A 20513-nucleotide genomic window follows, 5' to 3' on the forward strand; every position below is an offset into this window, starting at 1 on the left:
TGAGGAGGGAAGAGGCAGGCACAGAGCTCCAGAACAGCTGCTCCATTTTCCCCTTGCTATCAACATTTAAGAGTCTGGGAAGTTAGTAGGTAGTCACCAGGGAGCAAGAGCAGATGGCTGCCATGCTCGGGAGGTGTACTCATGAATGGAGAGGGCTCCTGGTACAAAAAGCAGCTATATACACACACTTTACATATGATCTATTAGCAGGCTGCAAAAGGCACATCCATGGAAAAAAAATACCATTTTTAACATGGGTCTTTAATTTAGTTCCTATTTTTAGAAGTATTCCAAGATACATATTGGCCATAGGGATAATTAGCAAATAAAAAAATAAAACATATTTTTTCCATTTTCTATTATACCTTTATACATTTGAAGCAAGGAATAAAGAGGCAAGTGGTAGCCCTATAAGAGAATTCTTCAGTTTCATATTGATATGAACTTGTTCTCTGTGTTATGACAGTACCAGACTTTTCCATGGGCAAATCTTATCTGAGGTTCTCATTTCACTTAAATAATGATATAGTGAAATGTTAAAATTTTGTCCTGTCTGAGTAGGTATAAATCTAATTCTGACTACACTTATTACATGCTTCAAAATATGTCAAGCTTCTTCCCAAATAGAAAGGGTAAGAGCTGGAGAAAGGGTTCAGTGGTTAAGGCATTTGCCTGTAAAGCCAAAGGACCCAGGTTCGATTCCTCAGGACTCACATAGGCCAGATGCACAAGGGGCACATGCATCTGTAGTTCATTTGCAGTGGATAGAGGTCCTGGCCATTCTCTCTGTCTCTCTTTGCAAATAAAAAAATTAAAACAGAAAAAAAGGAAGAGAAATATTGAATTTGTGATTTGGTATTCTTAAGTTTTTAGCTGATAATTCTTTATTATTATTATTATTATTATTATTATTATTATTATTATTATCAACATATTTTGTATGGCTATATCATGTGTAGGTACTTCCCTCATCCCTGATTCTGATGGGGATGATGATTATCTTTAAAGAATATGGTTTAGAGTCTGACAGAGTTAATCTTTCTAATGTCCACTTATGATCAGGACATTTCTTTACAATGACTGCTACTAGCTATTGGTTTGAATTAATTCAAAGCTAGGATCTATTTTAAAATTTGTTTGTAGCTGGTTGCATGGCTGAGCGGTCTAAGGCATTGGATTAAAATTTGTTTGCTATATAGAGCTAAGATTTCCCTTCAAAACTCTTTGTTATATTTTGTGTAATACAACATTCCTAGCATGCCCTGCCTTTCTGTTCCTTATCCAGAATATTCCAGAATCACTGTTTATACACACTTTCCTTGAAACTGTCCCCGTCTCCTAAACTTTCTGCCTTTCACATTGTCATTTGCTGAAGAGTCATTATGGGTTCTGTTTTCTCCTTGTTTTCTGCCTCCACTGGTGAACTTCTGCTTGATTACAACCCTCATATTGTTAAAAGAACATACTTTGAGTCACATTCATGTGACTCCACCTTAGAAACATCTTAAATATTATGTATATTTCCAATAACTAAGTGGTCCTAAATAAGATGCCTGTGGCTAAAACAATTTTTATCTTGTAAAAATGATGTTTTCTTTGTTGTGGTTGTTGTTGTTTTATGAGGCAAGGCTTCTCTTTGTAATCCAGGCTGACCTGGAATTTACCTGATAGCCCACAGTGAGCCTTGACCTCCCAAGGGCTAGTGCAATACACACTTGCCTCCATGCCCAGCTCAAGAAAAGAGCCTGTCCACAGGTGCCTAAAGCATAGGTGCTGTGGGTAGAATGTGAAAAGTCCCTCATGGGCTCCTGTGTTTGAACACTTGGTCACCAGACAGTGATGCCATTTGGGAAGGTTATGGAATCTTTAGGTGGTGGAGCCTCACTGGCACCACAGCGAGGAATGGGCCTTGAGGTTTCATAGTCGAGCTCCACTCCCTGTTCACCCTGTTTTCTGACTCCAGTTGTACTCTGAGCTGGCATTCTGCTCCTCTCACCATTCCTTGCACATCCACCATGTCCGATTGTGTTCTGTAAGAATGGTTCAGTCAAAATACACCTTCCTGTCTTAAGTTGCTTCTTGTCAAACATTTAGTGCCAACAATGAGTAAAGTAACTAGTAGTGTAGGTTAGGATAATGAGACAATTAATAAATATGAAAATGAAGCAAACACAACTAAACAGCATGTCTCATTCCCACTTTTCCATCAATCATGATGTCAATGATCCTATCAAAGGCTTTAAATGTCAAAGAAACAAAACAGTTGACCTAAAAAGCCACTTTGATTATTTGTCCAGAAAGCCACCATCTAACATGTATAGTTGATATTTAAAACCTGCAAAATCAATGTCTGGAGCAAAATTTTTAAAAATAAATGCTGATTTGGACAAAACCCCCAGTTATTATCTTAAAAATTATTTCAGCCTCAGGTCACTTACTAACAAGTTTTCACTGGTAAAAAAAAATACTATCTCCTTATATGCAGATTTATTATAAATTAAAAAAAACAACACAATTCTGTCTAGTAAGTAGTTATGCTGTAAGTATAGTAGAACTGTATTAACTTTCCAAGCCCAATTATTACTTAACATTATCTTCAATGAAATGGAAGTGTTCTATTTCTTCATTCAATGCACAGAAGTTGCTTATCCAGCCAGTAGCAGATGCAAGATTTCCTCTCAAGGGAAAAGTTTAACATACAAATATGCGGCAATCTGTAAAGTATACACTGAGCTCTCAGGAACCCCCCAAAATGGACAAGCTCCTAGCTGCGAGGAGGCAGGATGGAGATGCAATCTCTGTGCCTGAGTTCAGACACATTCACCTCCAAATATAAGAGTTTACTATGTGCAAGGTAAAACAGCAATAAATGCCTGTGGACTGATTGTCTCAAGGTTACAAGCTGAATGCAGCCAAATTTTAGATGACACAGTGGGGATTCTGAAATCATTTTCTCTTTTCTTTTTATAGGAACAAAAATAAGGCAAGGCTGCCTTTATTGCTCATCGGTGGTCTGCTCTCCTCTAAGCCATGCCATCCCCTAACTCCGTACAAGCATAGAATTATCTCCTTTTATCTTCATGGAGACTTGCTGTACATGCAAATTAACATTTCACAAATCATATTAGTCATTTTTACCTAACCTTGCTCAAATGCAGTCCATTAAACTTAGCTTACCTGTAGCAGAGCCCTATTTGAAAAGCATTTTGTAAAAATCATCTTACTATAATAGCAAAAGTAATAACAAATCATTTTGACAATTTTACAGCATTATTAAACCTAAACTTAACAAAATATCTAATACATTATGATCCTCATCTCTTTTAGATTTTGCAGACTCCATGTAGTAGACTTCATGTTCCTTTAAATTCCCCAAGTTTGAAATAAAGTATACTTTTACAGTGTGATCTTTAGACTGACTCATTTCTGTATGAGAAACAATTGAGATCTTATCCTTACTTTTGTCTCTAAATAAATAAACACATTAAAATATGTATTCTAGTCCAACTCTTAATATCTGAAATATCTTACCAGAAAAGTATATAGATTTGGAAGAATTATTCATGGTTAACTACAACAGACTTCAAATTTTATAAACCAGGAAAATGAGGTGCTAAAAATATTGAAAAATTTACATATCAACTGAATATTATAATGTCTCTTAACTCCTAGTTAAGCCTTCTGCACCAATCCAAACATCACTGGAGACTTTTGAAAGCTTTTTTTTTAATATTTTGTTCATTATTTATTTATTTGAGAGCGACAGACACAAAGAGAAAGACAGGGAGAGAGAGAGAGAATGGGCGGGCCAGGGCTTCCAGCCACTGCAAACGAACTCCAGACGCGTGCGCCCCCTTGTGCATCTGGCTAACGTGAGACCTGGGGAACCAAGCCTCGAACCGGGGTCCTTAGGCTTCACAGGCAAGAGCTTAACCACTAAGCCATCTCTCCAGCCCACACTGGAGACTTTTAAGAGGAGGATTCTATCTTAAAACTGAAATGAGTGGACTTCTGGCCAAGATGGCGATGAGTAATGCCTATAACACTTTTAAGAAGTTGCCTTTAATTCTTTAATGTAGCATACATTTTTAGAGTATAAGAAGAGTTACATCTTTCTGCACCTTCCTTTGAGATAAGGGATCCAAAACCTCTGAATAACAGGATAAGGAGCAGTGGAGGAGTCCATGCTCTGTCTCCATTTCCCTTCCCTCAACACTGAGAACTTCAGGGAGAATTGACACTTAAAACTTCTGATTCAGTAAGCAGACATAATAACTTTATTCCTTTTGGTCTCATGCTCTTACCAGCACTGACCTTTATCTGCAGCTGGGGAACGACATATTCTATTCGTATATCACACTTTTCAGTTCCTACTTGTAATTCTCTGTACATTGTAGATTTCATATAACACTGATGAGTCCTTTGAGCTTTTAAAAGTACCACAGGATACAGAAATCACATATATTTTAGTAACTCTACCACAAGAAAATGATTGTACCCATATTTCTAGTCCAGAGTAGTGTTTTATGATTATAACCTTATTTTAACCTTGCTTATTCCTCTCATCATGTTAAAATTGTACTCACTTTACCCCTCCCAAGGTTAAAATTAGGATTAAAAAACATTTCTTATTTTTATTACTTTATTATTCCACAAAATTCTAGAATAAGCATTCCCTTTATTTTCCTTGGTGCCAATATAAAGAGACATGTTCTAATTTCCTAGGCCTGCTTTTAAGTTATATCCTTTGATTTGCTTTTGCCAATTCAACCCCATCATTTATGAATGGACCCAGATGACTGAATTCAGCTACTCAACTCAGGATCATAGTGAAGCCAATTTGATATGGTGAAACATTCTATTCTGGGTAGAGGAGGGAGGCATATAAGACACAGGGAGCTAATGAAACTCGAGTTCATGAAGTTCCAAGATCTACAAGAAACCTTAACAAGGTTATACAAGCAATAAACAAACACCAAGGAAGAGTCCACTCTTGGGGAGCTGCATAGAGTTGTATAGATGCAGGTTTTGTGAGTCATGAACCAACCACTCTGGGCTTACCTTTCCCCCTATTGAGCTGTCCTTGAGTTACCTATGGTCCTGAAGTAGCCCTGATAAAGTCCTTGTTTCCTCAAGTTACACTTGGGTGGATATTTTTTGGATCTATTATTGATGCCTTTTCTGGGGTGAATATATTACAAAGGGCTCCACAGGAGATATCCCAGATCATAGTTAAGTATGTGCTTAAAACATTACTTCACTTTATGGAACAGCTTGGGTAACTGTTGGTTATAATTACTGATGGGAAAATCAAAGCCAACTACTTATTAAATTCACTTTCTTTTAGTTCTTATTAATTTTCTCGCTTGTTGGCACATTTGTTCACCCTACTAGGATAAATGTTCTCTTGTAAGTATCTTCAGAATTTTTATGAGAAAATTCTAGAACAAGAAAATGAAGAGGTAAGGCAAAATAAATCAATCAGGCAATTACACAAAATAGGAGCAAAATTAATTTTAATTAAGGCCTTTACCTATTCATGAAGTGATTTTTCTCCAGCCACCATAAAGTTTACTGTCAAAAATATTCTCCTAAGTTCAAAACTGAGCCTATCTCTTCAAAAAAACTTTGTATATCAAAACCATATATAAAAATATCCTCACAATATTGGAGACTATAACATTCAGTTTCAAGTCATCTTTCTTCATCAGGGTCACTCAGCTGGCAAGCTATATTTTATCTGTGAATGTCATTTATACCACTGTACTCACAACTTACATCATGACGTCCTTCCATAGGTAGGATAGGACTGCCCTTGAAATGTATACTGATCTTCAAAGGGCAGCATAAGCAGCTACTCACAAACTCTAAAATCCTACAGAATCTAGTAATAATAGTAAAAATGACTCCTTCAGGATTTTCCCTGGGTGCCATGCTTATGGTCTATTTGCTCTTGTAAGTTACTTTGGACTTGCTCTTGGCTTTTATCTGACTTGATTTCATAGATGTAACTAGAGTCTCTATGCTGGAGTTTGTCCTTGACTAGCTTTTTTAAAACAAAACAAAACAAAACAAAAACCTTTTTATGTTTATTTTTATTTATTTATTTAAAAGTGACAGAGAAAGAGGGAGGGAGGGAGAGTGAGAGAGAGAAGGGTGCACCAGGGCCTCTAGCCACTACAAACAAACTCCAGACACGTGTACCCCCTTGTGCATCTGGATAACGTGGGTCCTAGGAAATCGAGCCTTGAACTGGGGTTCTTAGACATCACAGGCAAACGCTTAACCACTAAGCCATCTCTCTAGCCCTTGACTAGCTTTTTTTTGGGGGGGGGTTGAGGTAGGGTCTCACTCTATCCCAGGCTCATCTGGAATTCACTAAGGAATTTCAGGGTGGCCTTGAACTCATGGCGATCCTCCTACCTCTGCCTCACAAGTGCTGGGATTAAAGGCATGTGCCACCATGCCCAGCTTGACTAGCTTTGTAATGACTGCATCTAACTCTCTACTCTTACTGTGATGTGCTCTTAGGTTATACTGTGGCCTTAGTATTGATATCTAAAGGTCAGCTCCAGTATATGGTCCTGTGAAAAAAATAGCAAAACTATAATTTTTGTTCAACTTATTTGAAGAATATTTAGTGTGACCCACACACTGTGCTTTTTTGTGTTTTATAAAACTTACTATTAAAATTATATACATGTATGTAATATGTTTTGATCATAATCCCCTCTCATTTTACTTTGTTCCTCCTCTCATACCCCTTCTACTAAATCTCTTTTTTCTTTACAACTAAACCCTCTTCTATGTTTATATATTTTTTAATTATTCCCTTCTCCACTATCCATGACCACATAATATCATGGAAGTAATGATGGCCACTGTGAGGTCATAAATGGCATGGCCACTTTGTATCCAGAATATCATACTGTGTCTATTGTTAAAGTTATATAACCAAAAAGAACAGTTTACTTGCCCAAGATATTTTGCTGTTCTGAGAGTGGAAGGCAGAGGACTCTTGAATAACAGACTGCCTCTATCACAATATACAAATGCTAGGACCTTCTTTATCTAGCTTCACTAAAAAGGTAAGAACCTACTAAACTAAAACAGCCTCTATTCCCAGACAACAGCAGCTTCCTTGTGAACACTGATCCTCCCCAGTTAATGAGAATGCATGTTTAATGTCAACAAGAACAAAGGCAGAAGGATGAGTACGTAAGGGGATCATGAAGAGGCATGTGTTTTTCTTTCTTTTCCTGCATAGTACTGCTGACCCAGATATAACAGACTGAATGTGAGATATGTCTAACTCATTATAGCACCTAGCAAAATGCATTGGAGGTATTTAATTACAAAAGTAATGAATGATGGGCAGATGAGTGGGTAAGTGGGTGGTGTGGTTTGAATGTAAAATGGACTTCATAGACTCAAGGGTTTAAATAATCACCAATTTGCACTGTTTGGAAGGTTGTGGAACCTTTATGGGGTAAAACTTTGCTGGATTAAGTGTGCCACTAGGGATGGGATTTAAGGTGTTGCAGTCCAGCTCATCTGGCTCCTTCTACATCCTCCTCCCAGCTAAGGAAGATATGATACCAGGTTTCTTTTCTTACCATAGTTTCTATGTAAATATAGACTTCTTTTTGAAACTACAAACTGAAATAAACCTTTCCTTCCCATGTTAACTTGAATAGGGTATTTTTGTCCCAACAATCTAGCAATAAGAAAGTAACTGTGTCTGTTCTCTATATGATCTAACAGCAAATTGTAGGCATAAAAGTAATGAAGATATAGTTTGAATTATAACTATGTCACAATACTTTATACAACACTCAAATTGGAGATATCCAAATTTCTTGAGGTTTTCGTTTAATCTGCACCCACATCACTATGTTTTTACTATATTTACTTAAATATATGGTTGTGTTTTAGTTACTTATTTTTTCAAGGTGGTGTCTTCCTTGTAGCCAAAGCTGTAATGCACTCTGTAGTCTCAGAATGTAGCCTCAAACTCACAGAAATCCTCCAAACTCTGCCTCTTGAGGGCTCAGATAAAAGGCCTAGGCATGCGCCACCACACAAGGCTGAGGGATGTTTTTAACAGATCATCAATCCTTTGATATTTGGGAGAATATCTTATTGATCCATAAACCCCTCAATGGATTATCTTGCTGTATGGAATCATGTAGTCATTGAATAAATAATCAGCACACAGAGCACATATTGGTCAATCACTATGGATCATTTCACAAAATCAACCACAACTAGAAAAGATCACAGTATTATTCATGCATACTCAATAAATGCTTATTGAGCACTTAGTATAGGCCTGGCAAAAACAAAAATGGTTTAAAATTTATTCATCTAACATTCAAGCACCATGTCATAAATATTATTTTATCAAATGTCTTATTAGCTCAGAGACAGACATAAGTAATGACATCAAATGGCATTTTGAAAAGAGTAAATTAACATCTGATAAATAAAACAGTTTTTATGTTTAGTTATCTTGTTACACAGAAAATAAACCAAATGGAATGTCAGGGTAGTAAACAAAGGAAAGAACTATAGTGACATTTAAAGTTCTAAGACAGGTTAGAGAAAGGTCTCTGGGAATTGAGTTACTTTAGGAGGAGTGATTTAAATAATTATTCTATACTGATGAACTTTAATGTAGACAAATAATGTGAGAAAGCAGTTGCAGATGCAAGCTTCTTTATACAGAAGGCGACAAAAGAGGGAATATGTAATAATAAATAAAACAAACACATTTCCCTCAACATTGTCCCAAACTTTATTGAGCCCACAATTGCTCCTATGTTATAACCTTCATTATATCACAGCTATGATTGCATTAAACTAATAAAACTAATGACTTTGGTAAAAAAAAAAATACAGATTGGAATCCACAACAAAAAACTCTTGCAGCTAATGGAGAGACACATATGTGTGTGTGTGTGTGTGTGTGTGTGTGTGTGTGTGTGTATATATATATATTGCAAAGAATTAAGGTTTATTCAGCTCATGGTTTTTGAGGATGGGAGAGGCAAGAGGTTGAGAGGGCATATCAGATATGGGCCTTTTATAGCTTTGGATTCTGCATAAGCCCCTTCTTACAGTCAGGTTCACATTGCTGGCAGAAATCACCTGACCAAGAGTAGATTTTGGGAGAAAAAGAGGTTTATTTTGGCTTATAGGCTTGAAGGGGAAGCTCTATGATGGCAGGGACATCACCACATGGTAACATAAGGTGGACCATAGGAAGAGGAGAGTGTGCCAAACAGTGTCATGGGAAAACTGGCTATGACAGCCATAAACCCGTCCCCATCAACACACAGCCTCCAGGAGGCTTTAATTTCCAATTGCCATCAGCTGGGGGACCTAGTGTCCAGAACACTTTATGTTTAAGTTTATGGAGGACACTTGAATCAAACCACCACATTCCGCCACTGATCCCCATAAACTGATAACTATAAATTATGTAAAAATGCAATGCATTTTCAAACTTTCAAAGCCCCCACATTTTTTATCAAACCTAATGATGTTCAAACATCCCCATAGTCCAAGTTCTTTTAACTGAGCCATAATACCAAAATGAGAAAACCCCAAAAAACCTATCATGGCACAGAATAAACATTCACACTGCAAAAGATGGCATTAGACATAGCAAAGAAATACTTAAGCAATACATGATTTAAACAGGGCAAACACCAAACTCTGTAGCTCTAAGTCCAACAACTCTAGCCAGTGACAAGTGTCCAAGTCCAATAATTCTAACCAGCAACAAGTCTCTGGAGTTTCAATTCTGCCCCCCCACCTAGGCTATTCACAGTCCTGGAAAACTTCATCTGGGGCAGACACATTCCTCTTTAACATCAGTTCCAAAAGGCCAAAGCCATATAGTCAGGTATCTAGCAGCAACCCTACTCCTTGGTACCACTTTAGTGTTGCAGTCAGGTTTGCATTGCTGATAGAAATCACCTGACCAAAGGCAGATTTGGGGGAAAAAAGAGGTTTATTTTGGCTTACAAGTTTGAGGGATAAGCTCCATGATGGCAGGGAAAATGATGGCATGATCAGAGGGTGGACATCACCCCCTGACCAACAGAAGATGGGCCATAGCAACAGAAGTGTGTGCCAAACACTGGTGTGGGGAAACTGCCTATAACACCCATAAGCCTGCCCCCAACAATACACCACCTCCAGGAGTCTTTAATTTCCTACTGCTATCAGCTGGGGAACCTAGCATCCAGAACACCTAAGTTTATGGGGGACACCTGAATCAAACCACCATACCCTGTTGGCTCAGGTCACAAAAATGGACAAGGAACTCTCTGGATGGTATGGATTTATGAGACTGAGCATCTACTGGATAAATTTCATATGCAATAAAAAATATATGTTATAGGTATTATAATGCAGGAATGCAGTAAGACTCTCAACTGGGATAAATAGCACTAGAAAGTTTTTACAAGTTTCTATTTGTTCCCAAAATATTTGAATCACCGTAGCCCATATTTTCATTCATGCAAAAATGCTCTTTGATCTTAATGACTAGGAGTAGGTTACCATGGTATATCAACTTCTTTTTATATGTATTCCCTATCCAGAGTATATATGGTCGAAGCCAAAATAATAGTCTTTATATACTGTTTATATTTAATTTTACATTGAGACACACATTACAAGTCCTCAGAGGCAGGTTGGTTTTACTGGCCAAATTAAAATAAATTTATCATAAATATATTGACATAATTTTTATATGTATTGGGTTCTGTTCAGGATCTTTGTAATTCAATTTTCTTTATTATCTCAAGAACCTGAAAAATAATTTGGAATTAAGAAAGGTAAAAACAATGCAGCAATTCACAAAAAGAAGGTTAGAATTGAAACATATTTTTGAGTTAGGGCATTAATTCTTGACTGTGATGTTACAAAGCATTTAATGATCATATATACTATCTATTACCCCTCCTAACAGCTGAAAAACTATTAGTATTTCAAGACTTTATTAGTAGCTACTCCTACATGGATGGATTCACTGATAAAATTAAGTCAGGTTCAATGAAGCCCTTTTCTTCCACAATACCTTTCCAATGTATTTGGAATGCTCATAAGTATGGCTGAGCCAGAACTGAGATATCACTATTCTTTGATATTTTTATTTACCTTGAATTTATTTATTGAATAAAACAAGAAGAAAATAGAACAACAAAGCCAGCAAATGACTACATCCCATTCCTGCAGTAATTCAGAAAAAGTGGCTATTGTTGGAAGCATAAAATAGGGAGAGCTGAGTTATTTTTGGCCCATCCAGTAACCTCAATAAACCTTCTCCCTATGGACTCAAGGAAGCATATGGCTGTTAGTCTTGCAGGTCAGCCTCTTCTATTTACGCAGACCCACTATGTTACATTATGTTTTGTAACCACTAATATGGACTTCCTGTCTCATGAGACATTCATCCCTATCAAAATAGAGACCTCGGGTACTTTTCATGCCTCAACCAAGATTAATGCATATGAAACCTAAATACGAATAAGTACATTATACGAGCTGATCATACGTGCTAAATTAAATTCATTACATTAAAAGCTAAAACAATATTTGAAATAGTCAGAAGGATACTTTTTGAGGAGGTACTATAACTCAGGCATTTTCCAGGGGAAAAAATGAGGAATACTCTGCTTGATTTAAAAATTCATTTGCTTCATTAAGTTATAGTCAGGGAAATTTGCTGCACTCACATATGCCTAACCATCTATTGTCTGTATGCAAAATTATCCCATGGTTGAATTCAGCTAGAAAAACTGGCTCTTTGAAAACAAGAAGAATTCGGTCCAATAAATGGCTGATAAATGCTTAACACTGAGTGTGTGAAACCAATCGTAAATCTGGTTTAATAGAATAAGGAGAAATGGTGGGTCTGGAGAATAAATCCTCCCCTTTGTGGCCTCCTTTGCCTCTATAATGACTCCAGCCATGGGGAGAAGAGAGATCCTTCTCCCCAGGCTGTCATTGTAATACTACAGACATCTTCATGAGGATTCCTGTGTCTGTTCTCTTGCTTCAAACCCTAACTCATCGTAGCAGTAAAGAATGAAATTAACAAAACTGTTCAAAAATGGCTTTCTAGGGTTCCAGAGATTGCTTAGTGCTTTAAGGAGCTTGCCTGTGAATCCTAAGGACCCATGTTCAATTCCTCAGAACCCACCTAAGCCAGATCCACATGGTGGAGTTTGTTTGCAATGACTAGAAGCCCTGGCATGCCCATTCTCCCTCTCTCTTTCTTCCCCCTTCTGTATCTCTCTGTTTCAAATAAATAAAATATTTTTAACAAATTATATGCCCTTTTATCATAAAATGTTGACTATAAAATTCTGAGCAGTAGAATTCAAAATTGTCAAAGGAGTAGATTTTAAATGTTTTCATCACACACAAATTAATTATGTGAGGAAATAGATTTATTAGCCTGTCATCATCCCACAATGTTAGTATGTGTTAAAATATAACTTTATATCCAATATATACATGCAGGTATGTATTTATATATTTCCATTAAGTATAACAAATTTAAATTTGTGTTTTTTTTTTTAAAGCATTGCATGACTTAAAAATAAAGCTTGGGAGCTGGCCATGGTGGCACACGCCTTTAATCCCAGCACTCGGGAGGTAGAAGCAGGAGGATTGCTGTGAGTTCGAGGCCACCCTGAGGCTACATAGTATGTTCCAGGTCAATCTGTGCTAGAGTGAGACCCTACCTTGAAAAAACAAAAAAAATTTAATAATAATAAAAAATAAAATTTGGGGGCCGGAGAGATGGCTTAGCAATTAAGGCATTTGCCTGCAAACCAAAAGATCCCAGTTTGACTCTCCAGGACATATGTAAGCCAGATGCACAAAGGGGCACATGTATTTGGAGTTCATTTGCAATAGCTGGAGGCCCTATCATGTCCATTCTCTCTATATATATTCATCTCTTATTATCAGACCACCAGCTGACCATGTAGAATCATAATATACCAGAGTGATATTAGACTGTGTTTATGAACCTCATGTACACTTAGCAACATACCAGGTTATGTCTTATGTTATTTCATATTACTTTTACTATAGTCATAAAAGATGTTTGCTACCATGATATTTCACTTTGCACATGATGAAACTAATGCAAAGCATTTTTGCACCTTGTCCAAAATTTAAGCAGAACTTCAACAGATTTACAGTTTCCCAAGCACTCGTACTCTGCCTTCAATTATTTGGCTGTTCCAGTTCTCACAGAATCAGTTGGTTTTTTGTTTTTATGGTTTTTTTGCTGATAACTTCCAAACTCCAGTCCTTGATTCTTATCTTCTCCCTAAGCCTCACCCACTCTTTCACTCTTTCTGTGAGGCTAGCACGACTATATAGTTGTAAATGATTGCCAACATGCATGAGAAATAATTCTTACAAACTGTTTTGAAATATTTTATGGACAATAAGTTATAAAAACTTTCATGCACTCTTAAATGAACATAAAAGAGCAGCTTGAGATTCAATATGAAGTTTTACAATGAACAGGTTATGCATACATAGATGTGTGTTGCAAACATTTGTGTGATTAATTATTTTAAGGATCTTGCTATATCTTAGGGATATTGATACTATATTTACTACATGTATTTCTCAAACATTTAATTTTGCTATGTGAGTCATTAATTAAAAGAATAGAATGGGCATTATGGCATTGACAAAAGTTAGATTTTAAAAATCTTCACTGTTTTGTTTTGTTTTTTTTTTTTTTAATCTTTGGTTTTCAAAGTAGGGTCTCTGTATAAGCCAACGTTGACATGGAATTCACTATGTAGTCTTAGAGTGGCCTCAAATTCACAGTGAACCTCCTAGGTCTGCCTCCTGAGTGCTAGAATCAATGGCATGCATCACCACACACAGCTAAATATTCACAATTTTAACTCATCAAGTTTTCTTTGCCATGTTGAGCAATTTTATTTCACATAAATCTGCCTTACGGGATGTTTGAAAGAAAAAGTTATTGATTTCCAGATTATTGATAATCCATGGCATTTTCAAAACTCTGTGAGCACAAATCAATTTGTGCCTCAAAACAATGGACAGGATTTATGAAATATCTACATGTAGTAGCTGTCAGGATTTAGTCTTACATATTCAATAGTTGGGAACAAAGCTGTCTGTTCTGTGCTGATGAATTCAGAGAGGTGATAATAATCAGGAAGTTACTTCAAAGAAACAAACTGTACTCAATCTTTGCAATTTAATTAGTTGGTTCTTTCATGAGAACACAGATTACATATACTACAAAGCCGAATCACATCAGATGACATAGTTGGGCATATACAGCTAATAATGTATTAGATAATTTTCAATGGTTTTGAATGTGTTCAAAGACAAAAAGAAAAAGAAAAATTTCTACATGCTTCTCCACCCCGGGATTATGGTAACATTCAGAAGCAGAGGACATATTTTTCATTAGAAGAAAGAGTGAATTTACTACATGCTGGAATACCAGAAAGCCTCTTAACTGCCCTTGGAGGAAGTGTTGCTAATGTCTTGGTGGTTGGGCACTAAGTTTCCATGTTTCTGTAGAGATGATGCCAATAAGTGAACTCCCAACTCTTGGCTGAGTCTACAGGGCATAAGCTTTACCCAAAGAAGACATTGTGCAATGATGTAGCTGGATCAGTTAAAATGTGGTGTCTCTGCTAGGTACAAAACAGGGACTTCTTCAGACCTCACTGCCACTTTACACTATTTCCATCGCACCATCTTCAGCCCTAGGCTCTGGTTCCTGGGATTTTGTGGACCTCCCTTATCTATCAAGTTCAGGATGGCTTCCTATTTCAGAGCCCTTTATGGCTGGTGAGTGTGAGTATGAGTCAGTTCTTTCCAAAATCTCTTGCCCTAGCTTTTAGGGTCTTCAGAGGCTACAAGCCTCACTTGAAAGAACTCTTTCACTTCCCCTTCCTCTCTGGGCCAGCCCCACTAAGTTCCTAGAAGACCACTGTGGGAAGGGATGGAGCCCAAAGAGAAGCTGAGTTAAATAATTTCCCCAAGTGCTGGAACCATACTTTAGGCTGGACTTTCTAAGCTGCCCTCACATAATCATTAGTACAAACTGCATGATTCCTTTTTCTTGATTTTTTTCTTTTTTAGAAATTTTACTTTAGTTTTGATTATTTTATTACACATTGTGAACATATCAGGTGTTAAATCATTATGCACATATATTCTTCATCTGAACTCTGCTCTAATTAAGTATGCAATTAATGTAAGAAACTACATTCAACAACAGCATCTTCTAGTATTTCGAGGAAAACAAGACTACCAAGATATATTTAAGCCAATGAACACTATTAAATCACTTAACACTAAATATTACATAAATCAATACAACTAAAATATAATTATGCAAACCTTAACATTAAGGGATATGACCAAAATGAAAACAGCAATCAAAACACATGAAATGACTTTAGCAGAGAAATACGTGGGCATTAAACTCTTCACTCTTAAAGAAAACCTTGTACAAGCTTATCAACTTACATAAAAGTTACACATAATATCACTAACCATAGTCATAAAAGTATACACAGGAATGTTTAGATACTGAGGTAACAGAGACATCAGGAAGCCAGAGAGCTGTCAAAAACTCTGAACATCACCATCAGTTAGCTTGACTTGGACTGGTGCTGATGGAAGTGCTCATATAAAATACAGAGCATGATCCTCTTCCATCAATCACGTACAGCCAGAAGGCCTCACCCTATGAGGTAGCAACATTGACAAACACTGACGTTTTAACCCAACTTTAAATTCACTGCACATTCAGCCAGACCCACACACATTTGAACATGTATTTCAGAAAAGAAGAAAATTCTTTAAGTAAATTGCCAGCTACAAGAGGATGAGATTTCACTAAATCCTTAAAGATATCATAGATTTTGCAACACAGGTTTATATATTTAAAAACAAAGCATTCCTCCTCAAGAGCTCTAGATACATCAATGCACATCTATACTGATACTTGCTTTTAGATGAAGCTGATTGGTCCAATGCCCAATGATTTTGTACTCCGTACTTTTGTTAGTGACTTGGTACTGGAAGATATCATAGCGTCCAGGAGCATCTCCATTTTCATTAAAAGTGACTGGTGTGCCAGCACTGCCTGCAAAGATTTAGAAAACAGTGTTAATAAAGTTTTAGTAAGGTAGCCCATCAGGTTTACTTTTCTCTATTGAAAGAAGGTAGATAAAAATAGATTGTGTATAGTAAGTGATACAAAGTTTAGAATCCATACAAAGTCATTCTTGATAGGATATTTTACATGAAAATAAACCCAGGTGTGCATATAGGAATAAAATGCAGTTTATTATGCACATTACAAAGTAAATGATGAAAATCCAAATTAAGCAATGTATATAGGTGCTAAATAAATAGAAGTTGAATAGCTGAATCTTCAATACTAGCTACCCAGAATGCTAGTTATTAGAGAAAATTTAAATCTATTGATGTACAACTGCTCTCCTACAATATGAACTACAAACATCAACTCACAATTGGAAGGTCGCCCCAGCACAACTTCACAACTTCAGCTCCACTCTGAAGCAATTGAATCAGTCTCCCTGCTTCAACCACATCTGCCCCTGAGTAGATCAATGTGGGCTGCTATTGGGACTCTCTGATAGGTGACACAGTGAGGAATGGGAAAGCCCAGCTCTGCTCCAATGATCAAAGTCCCCTGATTCACTGTGACGAGCGTAATGGTGGCAGAGCAGCAGGATGCAAGAAACGTAGTCTCTTCTAAACTCCATTTCTTTCAGAAGCTTTCATCTTTTCTCTCAATAATTCTGCTCACTTTTACTTTCCCTCTTATTAACCTTTCTATAATCACAGGTATAAGAGTGGAAAGGGATGCACCCACCAATGTTTTCTCATTCCATCTAGCCACACTATCTACATGGACTTTTTTCCCCCTCTAATGGCCTTTTCACCTCCCTTCATCTTCACGGATTATACTTCCCATCTTGACAAATTCGACTGACACCAATCCCTTCACTTGGTGCCTATCTTCTCTCTGCAGGCTTTCATCCCTGAATTTCTCTTCAAAGGATAGTAGATTTAATTTCTCATCCGTAATACAAACTTTCCTCTTCTTACCATCCTTTTTCCATATTACATCCTCCCAAATTATATATGACTAATAGTTAAGTATGTTAACTTTTCCACATTATACCAATTTTGTTAATTTCTTGGTATTGTTAATTTAACTCCTAACAAGTGTAAAATTTCTAATGTTTAAAGACTACATAACATGTGTATCTAACAGAAGGATAGTAATTTATATAGAAATATAATCAAAATCATCCTTTAGCAATTGGTACATTTTCATAGTATTTGAAAGATATTAATCATCCTGTTCCCATGACTTTTCCTAACTTCTGAATAGGAAATCACACCTCTGAAGAGAGTACAGGTATGTGGTGCTGTTAAGAAGTGTCAAGACCACAGGAAGTGGCATAGGTTGAAGAGCGCTGATAAGAGAATAAAGCAGCTGAATGCTCACAACTTAGTCCCCTACTCATTTTCCCATCATTCATCAAGTATAATGGAAGCTTAATAATAAACATGAATACACATTGAAGTCCTAAAAGAACAGTATGTGAGTAAATTATCTTTCATTAATTTTCATTAATATATTTAGGAAATGGCTTAATAAATGAACAAAGGAATAAGGAAGTCAGGAAGAAAATAGCAATTACTCTCATCATCCCGTCCCTCATTACTCCTGAGGCACTCAAGTGGAAACTCATTTGCCATCCCTGCCCAAAACCTTTCCGATTCCCATTGATTTCTGGTAGGTTAATCTCTTTTTCAGAATGTCTGTAAGGGGGAAATAATGACATTCTTCTTTTCTCATAAAGTTGTCATGAGAATTGATTTAACCATGCTTGGAATAATGCAAAGGATATTTAAATGTTATTATTCACCCCTCATTTATTTTCAGTAAATACAGATGCATAATAGACAAAAAAATGGTGAAATTTCATTAAACAATACCCAAACAAATAATTATTGGTATTCAAGTGATAAGGAGATTTTGGCTTTGGAAAATATACAAACTATATACCTCACAATCATATCACCAATTCCTACATTTATATATAATTTTGAAAAAAATTTATTGTCACCTTCCCTTGTAAGTGATATTTAATTTTCTCTACCAAAAATTCCCAAAGTGTTCTCCTTGAACAAATGACTGCTTTTCTCTAGTAACAGCAGTTTCCATCAAGAGACAGATGTCACTTAGTAACATACTCTGATAAAAACACTCTGGGTTTTTCATAGTCACATGTACCATCTGTTTGAATACCTGATTTCTCCAGTTCAAGATAGTATTTTGGGGATCAAGTGAATGTGAGCTGCTTTATCGCAAGAAGATTCCAACTCAGAAACTTCCAAGATCTTTTATTTGTTTGTTTGTTTTCTGATGTAGGGTCTGGCTCTATCTCAGGCTGACCTGGAACTCACTGCTATCCTCTTACCTCAACCTTCCAAGTTCTGGGATTAAAGCCATGCAGCACCACACCCGGCTCCAATACCATTTTTAATATCAAGCAAGTTACACAAATTTGGCCACTCATTAAGGAAAATAAATGGAAGTGCTCAGGAGTGAGGATGCTGGAATAACTTTGCTAAGCTCAAAGCCCTGAGGTCCATCAATTAGTAGGTGTTAACGTAGTGGACAAATTCTCTAATTTCACTGGATCTTATCCTTCAAAGTAAGCTAATAGTAATTACTCCCCAAATGGGGTATATAGACACTATATGAATCAATTTATGTAAACACATAGAGAGTTTCATTTACATACTAACAACTGTCTTTTATTTTATGATAATGCTGTGTTTAAGACCTATGATATATGTGAAAGATATTAATTTCTCTATGATTATATATCATTTTCATATTTCTCTTACTATTCTTCACGATTTTCCAACATAATGTCACATGTCCTTAAAACCCATTTCTCTGGAGGACTTCTGGTTAAGATGGTGGCATAGGTACCATGCCAAAGCAGCCTGGGGGTAACCCCCCCCAAACAAAAACAGCAAAATACACACTTTTACTAAAAAGGTTGAAACAGCAATGGAAAAGTAGGAGAGATCCAGAGCACACAAGTCAGCAGAAGCACCATTGGCAGATCTGCACAGAAGCCAGCAGGCAGGCTCGATTTGAACCACAGGAAAAGCCAGGTGAAAAGATTTTCCACACTCACTGGAGCTTACCTCAAACTCAAGAAACGTGAAGGGAGAACAGCAGTGAGCAACAAAGGAGCAGATCACAAGGTAGAACACGTGGAACAGCGAGAGAACTAGAGGAGCATTGGCAGCCTCCCCTCCCCCACCACCAGTGCCCAGCTCCCTCCCCCACTGCCAGTGCCATGCTCCAGCAAACAGAGCAGCAGTCCAGGGGTCCAGCCATGCCTACTTCAACCAACAGTGGGACCCAAGCATAACTGAGACCAAAATCATTCCAAAAGGTAACTGAGATTACAACAGGTCAGTACCCACCTAATAAACATGGTATATAGGCCTGAACCAGAAGTGCTAATTGCACCTTCCATATCAGGATAAATTATATGTTAAATCTGATGGGTGGTCTGATTTGCCATTAGTAAATAAGCTGCATTTTTGGGCTTGTTATTTGTTGCTTCTTGATTTATAGTGGCTTTGTTTCCTCTTCTATTATATATTAGGGAAGGGTCTCACCTGGTCACAACCTGACTTGGAACCCTCTACAGACCAGAATCTTAACATCCTTGTTGTCAGGATTAAGGGAGTGCGTGAGGCACCACACAACCTAAGGGACAGACAGAGGATCTGGTTGTTATAATACCTACACTTAGATAAATACTCTGTACTGTTTTGCATTGTAAGTGTACATTGTTTAGTAAAATTTTGGAAACTATCTGTATTTGGTTCCACTCAACCTACTTGAATACTCTCATAATAGGCAAACCCAACACCTAGAGTCACTCTTGTAAATACTCTGAGAGTCTTGAGAGCCACACCTAGTGCCTTAAGCTCCTACCCTGAAGATATATATCATCAGATTGGTTGATACATCCCATAATACCCATATAACTGGAAAATCCAATCATTAAATAATCCAAGATGCAAAAACATATACATTATAACACAAGAAACACCAAACATCAAGATAATATAAATCCATCAAAAAGTATTAATGCATTATAAATTACCTTTAGTGAGAATGAGTTAGACAAAATGACTGAGAAAGATTTCAAAAGATTGATTGTAAATATGTTCAAAGAACTCAAAGAAGAAATCAAAGTAAGCGAAGAAGACACAGAAGGCCAATTTAATGAAATAAAGAGGTCAATACTAAACATAAATAAGGAAATAGAAATAATAAAGAAAAACCAGTTAGAATTATTAGCAATAAAGAACACAATTAATGAAATTAAAAAAAA

At 36.7% G+C, this 20513-nt stretch overlaps 1 protein-coding gene across 6 annotated transcripts in view; it reads right to left on the bottom strand.

Moving 5' to 3' along the window:
- The window catches only part of Grm8 (glutamate metabotropic receptor 8), an 854699-nt gene that overhangs the window by 123502 nt on the left and 710684 nt on the right, over positions 1 to 20513 (bottom strand). For all 6 annotated transcript variants that reach the window (XM_045159898.1, XM_045159896.1, XM_004658606.2 and 3 more), the window contains one exon: positions 16050 to 16186. In XM_045159898.1, the coding sequence (XP_045015833.1) occupies positions 16050 to 16186 (137 nt within the window). The remainder of the gene's footprint in view (positions 1 to 16049; positions 16187 to 20513) is intronic.

The sequence above is a fragment of the Jaculus jaculus genome, chromosome 10 (assembly GCF_020740685.1).
Source record: "Jaculus jaculus isolate mJacJac1 chromosome 10, mJacJac1.mat.Y.cur, whole genome shotgun sequence".
In the NCBI taxonomy this organism is placed as follows: Eukaryota; Metazoa; Chordata; class Mammalia; order Rodentia; family Dipodidae; genus Jaculus; species Jaculus jaculus.